Here is a 12,161-nt window from a genome sequence, read left to right as displayed (position 1 = left end):
CTTTGCTACGCCTACTACCGGTGTCGATAATGATAAGTAATTGAAATCTAGTGCACGATCGTGGCGTAATCAATGATCAGACACCGTGATAAACTACGACTTCGTCGAGATGTATAGTGCACTTCTTCAGGACTTCTACAAAAACGACATTGCGTTCAGTAGCAATGGAAAATATCGTAACTTCGTGATGAATTCAAGCGAATTAATCACGCAGCAGTCGAGGAATTTCAAAAACTAGTCAACCGTAGACTGATGCTTGCAGCAATAAATTTCGATCACCGAGGTTCGTGGAATCGAACAGCGTCGAGTTGTGTATAATTTAATGTATAAAAACAATAATCACATTAAGAAAAAAAAAATTGCATCGGCCGGGAATCGAACCCGGGCCGCCCGCGTGGCAGGCGAGCATTCTACCACTGAACCACCGATGCTTGGTAACTCTCTCACCTCGATCCCATAATACAGGAATAGGAATGGACTAAATTTCATATTGTGCAAATTTTTCTTTGCATATTTCGCATGTATAAAACATACAAAACGTTAAGTGTTTTTTTAATCATGACTTTAATAAATTTGCAAATGCACCACATCATCACCGGTTCTCTATAACTGTTTGTCCTTAAACCTTTATCTCTTACATGAGTACTGTTAGTTGTAAAATAAGATGCGTATTGTAATTTATACATGCAAAATAGAAAATGCAATAAATACTAAATCCTAAAATTACAATAATCGATTGAAAAAAAGAAAAAAAAAGGTATTCTCCCCGGCGGGGAATCGAACCCCGGTCTCCCGCGTGACAGGCGGGGATACTAACCACTATACTACCGAGGATACCTGATAGAGATTCTTTTAAACTCAGCTCATATAGAACTAATACGACGAAACAAATTTAAATTGAATGTACATAATAAGATAGGCGAATTTCCTTTCCAGTCTATAAAGCATTTTAACGTGATTTAATGCAAAATATGATAAATAAAGCGCTTTAATGTAAGACCAAAGACCGTCTTTTGAGCATCTAGCGAACGCTAAACATGCCTTCCCAATTTCAAAAATGAAACGACTTTTTGCGCAATACTCATACAGTAAAGTAAAATTAATCTTGCAATTAAACAGGTATATATTAAAATGCATTCGCCGTGCGCCTAGAATAAGGCCCCAGTAAACACAAAGTATCATCGTCGATGTTACAATGTCAGCTAAATCATATACGGTATGTACTGTAACTGTTACTTTGTTACATAACAAAGCAATTGTTATGCAACTTACCATATGATTTAGCTGACATTGTAATATCGATGATACTTTGTGTTTACAGGGGTCTCAGTTCACCGCGAAAATGTTGCTTGCTCCCAATTAGGCCGTCGATTTTTACCCGTCGAGATTCACGAGTAAGTTTGAACATGGCGCGGCCGCGAGATGGCGCGCGACGCATGCGTATAAAACGGACGCGCGCGTTGAGTGGTCTCAGTTGGCGCGCGTCATTGCTTAGTGATTTTCTTTCGTTTTCGTTTCTCGCGGCGTATCCCCTCTCTACCTCGTTTTATCTGCTCTGCTCGTAGCTCGCAGTAGCTAACCAAGGTGCCGTCGCGAAGAGTCCGTTGACGAACGACACGCCAGGCTGGCATTGTGCCCTCTCTCGTGTGACACGCGCGTGATGCGTATGTACGTGCGTTGACGTGACGCACACGAGGAGAGAGCCACCGAACGAAGGGCAGTCACCCCGTTAACGACATCTCCGTCATCGTCTACCTCTGCCACGAGAACGTAGCGCGGAAATGTGCGAGATGAAGCGCACCACGTTCACTGCCGTAATGTTACTTCTCGGTGAGTTGTACAACTCGTCCTCGTCGTCGTCGGCTTAGGAGATCCTCGCGGATCTCTCGCTCGTCGACGCTGGAAAACCGGATTTCTTTTTGTCGCAATGCGTTCGCAGTCAGACTGAACATCGAAGATTGAGGTCCTGCGACTTTGCGATTGCAACTCGATGAGACAGTCAACTTGAAACTCTTTGTCGTGATTGTCCGGGTTTCAATGTCCAATCCGTGGACCTCGATCTCTAATAGCTGATATCTAGACAAGTGTTATGAAAGTATTCGGGAAGCTTCCCCGTCGGAGTCGTTATTCCCTAGACTTGCGTTGTGTTTTTCAGGGAAAACCGATTTACCTCCTTCGGGTAGAGATGCCGATTTTTATTCGGTAGAGATCGATTTAAAGATCGACTCGAATCACGAAGAAAAGAATCGGTTTGTAAAGAATCGATTTCAGAAAATCAGTTTGAATCGGTATGCATGTAAAATGTACTCCACTCATTCAAAATATACTATCTGTCAAATTTCTACACTCTAAAGTAGGCGTCGTGTATAAAGTTATCGTATAAAGTTTAATATGAATGAAAGAAATATAACAGATGGATACTCTTTTGGTTGTGTTGTGTGTGGCAACAACAAGATAGAAAAGGATCTTTAAATCTTTATGCTAAGGATTTAATCAGTCTGATTAAACATCAATCAAGGGTTTTTAAACGCTATTATAATAAGAAATCACGTTTACTATTATACATGTGTATATACATGCGTATATAATATTTACTATTATATGGAGTGGCTGTGATTGGTTCGCGCGTTCCGTTCCGCTGAAAATTTTCGCCCATGGGCGAATCGTTGCCTAAAGGCAACGTAATGTGCAGCCATTAACCCTCCATTGCCCTCGTATGAGGCAAACGCTCAGTTTACATTTCTTTTTTTTTTAATTACTTAGATGTGGCATAAAAGTTGACTCTGAAACTTTCTGACTTTTTACTTATAACCATTTAGATTATATCTGTATAGTTATTTTCTGAATTATGTTAATACAATTTTTTTAATATGAGAAAACTAAAATTCGTTTTTTTAAACGAGGGCAATGAAGGGTTAATAGCACTGGAGGGTCAGATTACTGAAAAATCGTGCTTGTTTTTGATAATGATTTTGTGACGAACTGAATAAATGTGCAAGAATGAAAATTTTACATATATTTATATAACACGAAGAATAGAAAAATTTTGTTTTCAACCAAATACTCATATAGATATAGGTCCACTTAAATTTTAAACGCGTTTTTCTCGAAATTTTATTGTTCAACTTTTTGCAGTGATTTCTCCGAAACTGAACTTCGTATCGATTTGAAATTTTAAAGCAATATTTGTTCATGTGGCTCTCAGGTGAACCATAGACAACTCCGTCAAAATATTTCATTTCGAGATATTAATTTTTTTATTGTAAAAGAACTGAAAAATTTGAATTTTATCCTAATAATAGCTGCCATTTTGTTAATTTTGTTCGATTTTTTTCCAATGGTTCACCGGATAATGATAAGCTTCCTCAAGATTTCTAGCTAAAATTCGCTCTGCTCGGACCACTGATCTTTCCACTCTTCATATGTTATATAACTATATACCTGAAATTTTTATTCTCGCACATTTATTCAATTCGTCGCAAAATATTATCAAAAACAAGCACGATTTTTCAGCAATCTGACCTTCCAGTCCCCTTAAGTGAGTTCAAATATTACAACTAAAAAGAATTAAAAAAAAAGAACTATATTACTAGCAGAAACTGAAAAAATCGTGTTGGCGATTTCCAGAATTTACAGATCGATCCTTGAATCAATTTAGTTCCAGAAAATCGACTTGAAATCGACCCTTTAGGCTCCGATTAATCGATCTTCGATTAAATCCATTTGAAATCGGCATCCTTACCTTCGGGTGCTTTCATAACATATATGATCTGTTCTTTTTAGCTGCACTACGGCTATAGTGCAATAAGTTAAAATGAGACAACTATATTTTTTCTCACTTTAACTTATTGCACCAGTTCAGTAGTGCAGCTAAAAAGAACAAACCAATAGACTCGAGGTCTAATGCGGGCTTCACACCGCTTCACACACGCGTAACACACGAATAACGATGACGAGCCATTCGGTCGATGATGAAGATCAATATATCTTACGTATTGGATGGCTTTTTTCTCGGCTATCTCGGCTTTCTCGCACATTAATTGCTTGCACATTAGAATTTCATCATCAAGGCACTCCGGAGTAGTGTAAAACAATGCAAAGGTCGGGGGGATCTCCTCAGTCCGGAGGGAATATTTTCTCGAGTGTAATTTTTCCTTTCGGGTGCGGTTTATGCGTGATGCAGCGAAAAAAAAAACACTTGAGAATTACTTGATCCCATTAGCTGGGAACAAAACGTCGTTGCACACCCATCGGTCACTGGAACGCTTGGGAGTGGACTGCAAGGACATGACAACATTGGGGACGTTGTTTACATTCTCGATGCACGATGGATTACGTATCAGAAGTCAAACATTACATACGTAATAAAGTCTATAAATACGATAAGAGGCGAGTGCAACGAGGAATTTATGACGCGTCCAAGTGCGTTCTCTTTTCCGTAGCAAATTCAGCTTCTAATTCCGTTTGAAATTCGACCGTATCGCTACTTTCGTCATGAACGAGTTTTCAAGAGTTTCGTAATTGCACATTGTCGTCCGACTCATCGAGGAGGATATCGTGACACGTAACAGAGTGACTCGACTTTCCAAGTAAAATACTTAAGATACTTCGGAAGGAACGCATGTCCGCGAAAAAGACGTTTCAGACAAAAGCTGTTTGCTTTTATGGAGGCGATAAAACAGTGAGTGACTTCGTGGTCTGACTGTCGACTGGAATAGTCCTCTCGAATAACGCGCTTCTCCCGTATTTTAGGCGGGACATTCTATTAAGGGGGGAATTACATTACCGGCGGAACAGCCGTTTTCAAGGCTGCCTTAACAAATTTTTTTAACAGAGACAGTAGGATCAATGGACTTGAAATTTTCACAGTGTACTCATTCAATGTTCGAAGTATAAAATAAATTTGTTACTATCCATACGGAAGGTACGCATAAAACTTTAAATGCGTTTATCTGGAAACACCAGTTTCTTCAACTGTTTTCTTAAACTGTCGTTAAAATTATGCAAAAACTACTGAACCGAATAACTTGAAATTTTTATACAATATACAGTATAGACATATAGTTTTCCGCCCTCACCTCGAACACGATTATATTTTATTTTATTCATTTTTTTAAACATGACTACAAGTTGGAAAAAGTTTCATTTTCGGCACTTTTTTTTTGTACGCTCATTATTTTCCCAAACATGGCTGCACTGCCTTCATTTTGGTACGGGATATAATGGCAACCGTATATTTTAAAAATCTCTCTCGGTTTTTGCTTTCAGAGTAGTGAGAGGCCCGGAATTATGTCGACGGCAAGCATAGAGCTCGCAAACGGATGACTGCGTTTTTATCCATAATTACAAATTGCATCGGTTCTTCTGATTCGATAAAATTTATTTTATACTTTGAACACTAATGAATACACTGTAAAAACTTCAACTCCACCGTTATCGTTTCTGTTGAAAAAAATTCGTAAAAATAGCCTCGAAAGCGACCTGCTCCGCATGTAATCCCCCCCCCCTCCCCCTTAAGCTGACCTTCTCCAAATTCGCGAACCGAGACTCGTAAACGCATTCTCGACGTTGCGCGCTTCCACGTGACGTGGAAAAGTCAAGATTTCATAGGTGTGATTCTCGCGATACTCCAACTGTGATCGCCTTGGTAAACTTTTTTCTTCCGATAAGCCGCATGTTGTTACGCATTTTGTAACGATTGGTAACAATACACGGCAAGTCGCGAACGAGCATGAACTGATTGCGATGTTCTCGATCGGGATTCATTATTAACTCGTCCCCTCGTCGTTCAAACCGAACGAGAACCGACCGATGAAATTGCCAACCTCGGCAGTGGTTCTATTCCTGTTCGGAATTAATTGATCGCACGACGATCGTCGCGAACGGCTGCCGAGAGTTGATCACCGTCGTCCCTTGACGGAGATCTGACCTAAGGCTGATGATCGTCGACTCGAACATGAAAGGAAACTCGTAGTCTTTGATCGCCGGATCTTTGCACCGGTTCGCGCGATAACACGCTCGATCGTTGATCAAGTTACCGCCGCCATCATTTGGCGTGTCGCTTGCACTTTGCCCCGCGGTCGCGCGTTTCAATGTGCTCTTTCAAGCATCTTGTCAGAACTTCATTGTGAGAATACACGGCACTAAAAACCGCGCCGTAAAAACAACGTCCCGTCCCGTCGCGGTAATGACGTCGGAGGGAAAAGAAAGAACGGGACAAAGGAGCGACGCGACACCTCGTTGTCGAGGTGTCCACGCGCACAGTAATAGACGGTTTATGCAAAATCACCGTCGGGAATACGAAGACAGAGAGAGAGAGAGAGAGAAAGGTAGAAGTATCGGCGTTCGCACAACACGTGCCGGCGACGGCGGAAAGAGAGGCGGCGCGAGACAAAAGAGAAATCCAGATAAAACGCGATCGCTGACGCGACGAGTACAAAGTCTCCGTAGATTACGCGCGCGATTTGTCTTTAGCGGAAAGGAGGAAATGACGGCGGGAGATTTTTCTATGCTATGGGAGACTCGTAGCGTATAACGTTGCCAAACGTCCAGATTTCACACCTCCAGCTAATATTCCACAAAAATGTTCGGGTCGTTAAATATCTTTTTATCCACCGCCGTATTCCTTTGAAAATGTATCTTCGTAAACTACGTTTTCAGTTTAGAATTCTTTTTTCGTAAACATCTGTAGATCTTTGTCGATCTTGGATCTGGTAACCAGCCAGGCGAGCGTGGTCGAGATACGAGAAGAGCGCTCGTTCCTCAAAATAAGGAATTTTTTTCTCCTTTTTTTCCTCTCTTATTTTTTTTTTCTTTCTTTCTTCCTCCCTTCCTTTTTCTTTTTTTGTCTTACTTTATTTTTTTCCCTATTTATTGCATGAGAATCTTCTTACTCGCTATACTATTGTCTCAACTACACTGCACACCAAAGGGGTCACATGTGTGACCCGTGTGTTATAAATGAAAAAATAAAGAAAATAATAATAGAACGCAGACGCGACAACTTCAACTATATTTCCTTGGAGCTGTCGCTTTTTTCGCGTGAATAAAGATTATAAGTCAATTATATATAAAGCATGCGATTGTGGCGATTGGATGGAGGCGATAAATGCTAATGACGACACGGTTCTTAGCGAATTAATATGCGACCGACGAGGCTGATATCGCTTACGTTGCGTAACGAGTGGAAGTAGTGTACTTTGTTTTACAAAACATCGCTGCGACTTTTATTGTGATTCGAAATGCAATTCAAACATTCAGTAGCCGGCGGGCTAAATATCGCAACGCTTTTATCTCGATGAATTTCAGAAGCGATAAGCAAATTCGTCCTCCGCCAATGATCGGAGAGCAAATTTTTCTATTGGACACGGACGCGTTGCGAAACTCATTGAGAAACCCTGTTGGGTTTGCGACCTTTCGGCACGCCGATTATCAGCCGACACTGTAAAATGAGAATTTCTGTCTGAATCAACACTCGCCGAGTTTCCATTATGTGCGTGCGCGCATGAAATATGTCACTGACCCCGTTGATAAAAAGAGAAAAAAAGATATTCGTGCAATTATTGGGAGTACAAATTAGTTCGGTCCGTTTTTTTGTGTTAAAAGACGTGTTTATTTCAAAATAAAATGAATGAACAGATCAACTGAAGTATTTTCCATCGCTGGCTACTACTTTCTCCCATTTCTCAGGCAATTTTCGAATTCCATCTCGAAAAAATGACTCGTCTTTTGAGGCGATCCAAGTTTGGAGCCAATTTTCGATCTGCGAAAGAAGCGAACCGGTGACCTGCCAAATCGTGCTGCATCCTTCGGAACAACCAGTAATCAGAAGGAGCAATGTCCGGAAAATACGGCGGGTGCGCCGTATTCATCCCATTTGAGCGTTTCCAAATATTTTTTTACGACTTTTGCGACATGAGGCCGAGCGTTGTCATGAGGAACGCCTTTCAACGTCTCTCGGTTTCAGTTCATAAGGCACCCTTTCCTTGTTTTCCTTGTTTTTGAATAATTCCCATGTCTCTCAATCGTACGGAAACGGCTTGTTGAGTCACTCCCAATGATTTTGCAAGCTCCTCTTGCGTTTGACTCTGATCTTCTTCGAGTAATGCCTCTAATTCTTTGTCCTCGAATTTTTTTGGCTGTCCAGAGCGAGGCTTGTCTTCGACGCTGAAATCTCCATCCTTGAAACGTCGAAACCATTCCCTACATGATTTATCAGTTGGAGCAGCGTCACCATAAACTTCAACAAGCATTCGATAGGCTTCAGCTGCACTTTTCTTCCAATTAAAACAGAAAATTAAAACCTCCCGCAAATGCTGCTTGGCTAACACAAAATTCGACATTTTCAACACTGTAAAAAGCAAGGTTTTTGTATGAAACTCAAAGCGATATAAACTGAATATTATTGGCAGATGTCTAACCTCTCTGAAACCGCCAAAATCGGCAGTCACTATGAACCATTCTTAACAGCCGGAGCCATCTTTTGAAAACGGACCGAACTAATTTGTACATCCAATATTTCCCGGATGGAGCGCGAGTGTCTTTTTACGCGCGACGCGATGGAGTTACGTGTGCGAGACGATGTAACGATGTTAATTACACTCGTGTCAAGCTAAAGTCAGATAAAACGAGGAGAAAAAAGCATTGATCATTAGCTCCTGCGGCGGTGTATGCGTGCTTTCGACGAGCTTTGATGATATTCGCGGCCTCAGAATTTATGCATGGCTGTCAATCGTTCGATAAAACCGAGTCATTATTGCAAACATTGGCCGATGCATTCGAAATACATTTCGAGTTATTGATATGACATTGGTGATAAGCGTGAATAGCAACTTTGCGATTGTAATTGCTGGCCGAGGTAATTGCTCTTCGCTTCTCCCGCCCAAGTGCACAGTCTGTAATTTCCTCGTTTTTGTTGCTCTTCAGGTCTTCTCGGGCACACGCATTCGCAGGAGAATGTGCCTTCCGCCGATGAGATACTCCGTCAGGTCAACGAAGCGGTACCCTTGCCGGGCCTGGACACATCAGCACTGCCTAACGTGGAGGAGGCGAAAAATCTCTTCAGGGAGAAGTGTACAAAAAATGGCGGGCCAGAGGCATTCGAGAAAGCGCAGCAAGCCCAGGTGGAGATGGAACAGTGCCTTAAGTCGCTCATCAACGTTACGGAGCTTCAGGCGGAGATGGAAATGCACAAGCCGAACGGCGACCTGGACGTCGTGTTCAAGAAGTACTGCAACAAGCGCTCGATTCTCCGTGCCTGCGTGAGCAACTTCACCAATGAAGTGGAGCAATGTCTAGACGTGAAGGAAAAGGAGAACAAAAAGATCGTCATGAACATTACCGATTCGATGCTGGAATTCATTTGCTACAAGGAGGGAGATCGCATCGCTCGTACGTATACCATTTTAGATGTTTTCTTCAGGGACTCCTCGGTGACCTCTCTGTCTCTGGAAAAATTCCCAGAAGCGCCCGAAGTCTCTCGGACTTTTGTCTCTTCGAGTTTCTTCACGATGTTGTCGTCACAATAAATCAGAAAGACTGAAATGATGTTACTTTTTCAGTCTTCATAGCGGCTGGAGGACCGGAGTGTTTCCAAAGCAAACAGGACGCGGTTCAAGACTGCGCCAATAAAACGCTAAGTGGCTATATACCAAAAAATGATCTCTCCGGCAGCGGACTGATAGGACTCGAGAATCTGCCGAATTTGAACTTTGGAAACAAAGAATGCACGTAAGTTGTGCGGGAGACGGTAAATACGTAATGTACCTTACGTTATCATCACGAGAGGGAGATAAAGCGCGCCACCAATGAAAAATAATCGCGAGAAAATCTCGCGTTTGGCAATTTGCCAAAGCTTCTGAAGAAAATGTGGTGGAGCCTTATACGTCTGTTTTTCACGTGTCGCACAGGGACATGAGCAATCTTCAGGCTTGCATGGTGAAGGAACTGGAGACGTGCACGGACCCGACGCCTGCGAACATCGTGGACTCGATATTCAATTTTATCAAGAGGGTAACGCCGTGCGAGAATTTGCTGAACGCACAGAGCGCCGCTGCCACCGGTAAAGGAGCATCCGGTAACGGAGCTCCGCGTGTATCAGGCGCTTTCACCGCCGTACTAGTAATCTTGTCCGTTGTAGCGAGCTGTAGGCAAAATTACTTGTTCGGTGCGATAGCGTAAAATATTAAATGCACATTGGAATAGCCTTAAATCATATTCAGGACATGCGGTAGACGTCAGGATATATCAGGATATATTAACCCTTTCACTGCTTGAATTAACTTCTCTTGAGAAAATTATTTAAATATTTGGTAGTCCTACGTTTTTCGGATCGCTAATTACGAATCTAAAGTCAAATTTGCAAAATTCAAAATGGTGGACTCAATATGGCGATCATGATGTACAAAATTAATGAAAATTCCAATTATTATTAAATAATGACCAAGTCGTAATAAGAACATATGATTCTAGACTAGAGCTGGAGACGATCTGCACATTTCGGGCGAAATTCAAGAGGTGACACCCACCGTCCCCCTGCTACCGCTCAGCGGCCGAAGCGACGATCACGATGCCATTCAGGTCCGTCGCTGTATAAGAAATCAACTGGAGCGCACCCTCGCGTCATATTATCATTAAAATTTTTTCCTCGTTTAATAATCACTTAAAAATATATGTTTATGCATTTTATATATATATATATATATATAACGCATAAACATATATATTTTAAAGTGATTATTAAACGAGGAAAAAATGTTAATGATAATATGACACAAGGGTACGCTTCAGCTGATTTCTTATACAGCGACGGACCTGAACGCACCGCGATCGTCACTTCGGCCGCTGAGCGCGGAGCGGTGGCAGGGGGGGCAGCAGTGGGTGTCACCTCTTGAATTTCGCCCGAAATGTGCAGAGATCGTCTCCAGCTCTGTTCTAAATGATGGAACTCGATCGAGCTGGAAAAAATTGATGTAGGAAAATGTTCAATATTGCATATTTATGCTTACTACAGATTAAACATTCATTTTTGAGTAAAATAATATTGATAGTATGGATAAGAGATGGGGAGATCCAGAATGAAAAAAACTAGGAAAATAGAGCTAAAAAGTGCAAAAAAATCAAATTTCGGCCGTTTTTGTAGAAATATTTGTTTATAAAAGAAAAATCTAACTTGCAAAAGAATACTGAAAAAGATATATGTTCTTGTACAGCATCAGAAAAATATTTGGTGAAAATTTCAGACCTCTACATTCAATACTCTCCGAGGAATCGATTTTTCTTAAAAAAAAAAAAAAAACGCATTTTTTTTAACTTTGATTTGTTATAAATAATCACAAATGAATAATTGGGTATAAAAACCTATTAGAGTATGTTGAACAACTATTCAGTTATCTGGAAAATTCAAATCCCGGATTAGTTCTTCAAAATTATGTGATTTACAATGTAAAATTGAATAAAGAAAAAATGGGAAGTATACTTCCCACTAACAGTGAAAGGGTTAAGATTGCGAATCGAAGATTGATACACGAGCAATCATTACAAAGATGAAGATTGCAGATTGGAATCTTTTTAGTCGCTTGGTAGCAAGTGACAGAATTCTTCGTTTCTTGATGGTGTTTGCGGTTATTAATATTTTATATAATTGATTTCTTTTTTACACTGGAAGACACACAGCTGGAAGACACCAAAACGTAACAATTGCTTTCTTCATCTTCAATTTCTTCTCTAATAACAGTTACCAATACCACTGCAGATTGCAATTGCCATATGTTGTGCAATCTTCAATTAGTAATTGTAACAATCTTCATCATTGAAATCATCTCAGAGAAATGATATCAAGGTATGTGACAGTGGATCAAAAGTTTTTCATAAACATTTCGTACAAACGAGAACAAAGAATGTTTTACCTCCAATAATATAACGTTTTTTTTCTCATATCGTATAACATTTATATTGAAAAAGTTAATTTAAAGTTTTTTAAACTTATTTTATTTGCTGTGAAATTAAGGTAGGAATTAGTTAAGTTAATTACATTGAATTACATATTCAAATTATAGTGAAATTTCTTCAATCTTAGTTTATAACAAATTTAAGATGTTTAAAAATATAAATTTAACAATTTTATTTTTCATATGGTGTTCATATGTCATATTGTTTATTGT

General features: G+C 40.4%; 1 protein-coding gene and 2 non-coding genes across 4 annotated transcripts; 1 reads left to right on the top strand and 2 right to left on the bottom strand.

Moving 5' to 3' along the window:
* Positions 1–360: 360 nt before the first annotated feature.
* TRNAG-GCC (transfer RNA glycine (anticodon GCC)) lies at positions 361–431 on the bottom strand. Its single transcript has one exon. It is a non-coding gene; the product is annotated as a tRNA-Gly (tRNA).
* Positions 432–762: 331 nt separating this feature from the next.
* On the bottom strand, positions 763–834 carry TRNAD-GUC (transfer RNA aspartic acid (anticodon GUC)). Its single transcript has one exon. It is a non-coding gene; the product is annotated as a tRNA-Asp (tRNA).
* Positions 835–1,467: 633 nt separating this feature from the next.
* LOC105191357 (27 kDa hemolymph protein) lies at positions 1,468–10,634 on the top strand. Of its 2 annotated transcripts, none has more exons than XM_011154692.3 (4): positions 1,468–1,830; positions 8,926–9,390; positions 9,561–9,729; positions 9,909–10,633. In XM_011154692.3, exons 1-4 carry the CDS (start codon positions 1,782–1,784, stop codon positions 10,177–10,179), a joined length of 954 nt encoding a protein of 317 aa, XP_011152994.1. In that variant the 5' UTR covers positions 1,468–1,781; the 3' UTR covers positions 10,180–10,633. The 2 variants fall into 2 exon arrangements, with proteins under 2 accessions (XP_011152994.1, XP_011152992.1); XM_011154690.3 differs by lacking the exon at positions 1,468–1,830 and adding an exon at positions 8,665–8,857 and having other exon boundaries at positions 9,909–10,634.
* Positions 10,635–12,161: the final 1,527 nt, after the last annotated feature.

The sequence above is a fragment of the Harpegnathos saltator genome, unplaced genomic scaffold (genome assembly GCF_003227715.2).
Source record: "Harpegnathos saltator strain DR-91 unplaced genomic scaffold, Hsal_v8.6 scaffold774, whole genome shotgun sequence".
NCBI lineage: Eukaryota > Metazoa > Arthropoda > Insecta > Hymenoptera > Formicidae > Harpegnathos > Harpegnathos saltator.
This window is presented reverse-complemented; position numbering and strand designations above follow the sequence as displayed.

What these genes read in the sequence shown, in the direction of transcription:
- LOC105191357 (XM_011154690.3), top strand. Translation starts at nt 8,803, where the DNA reads ATGACATTGGTGATAAGCGTGAATAGCAACTTTGCGATTGTAATTGCT. An exon ending in GATTGTAATTGCTGGCCGAG is followed by an intron (nt 8,858 to 8,925) that starts GTAATTGCTCTT and finishes GTTGCTCTTCAG; the next exon opens with GTCTTCTCGGGCACACGCAT. An exon ending in TTTGGAAACAAAGAATGCAC is followed by an intron (nt 9,730 to 9,908) that starts GTAAGTTGTGCG and finishes CGTGTCGCACAG; the next exon opens with GGACATGAGCAATCTTCAGG.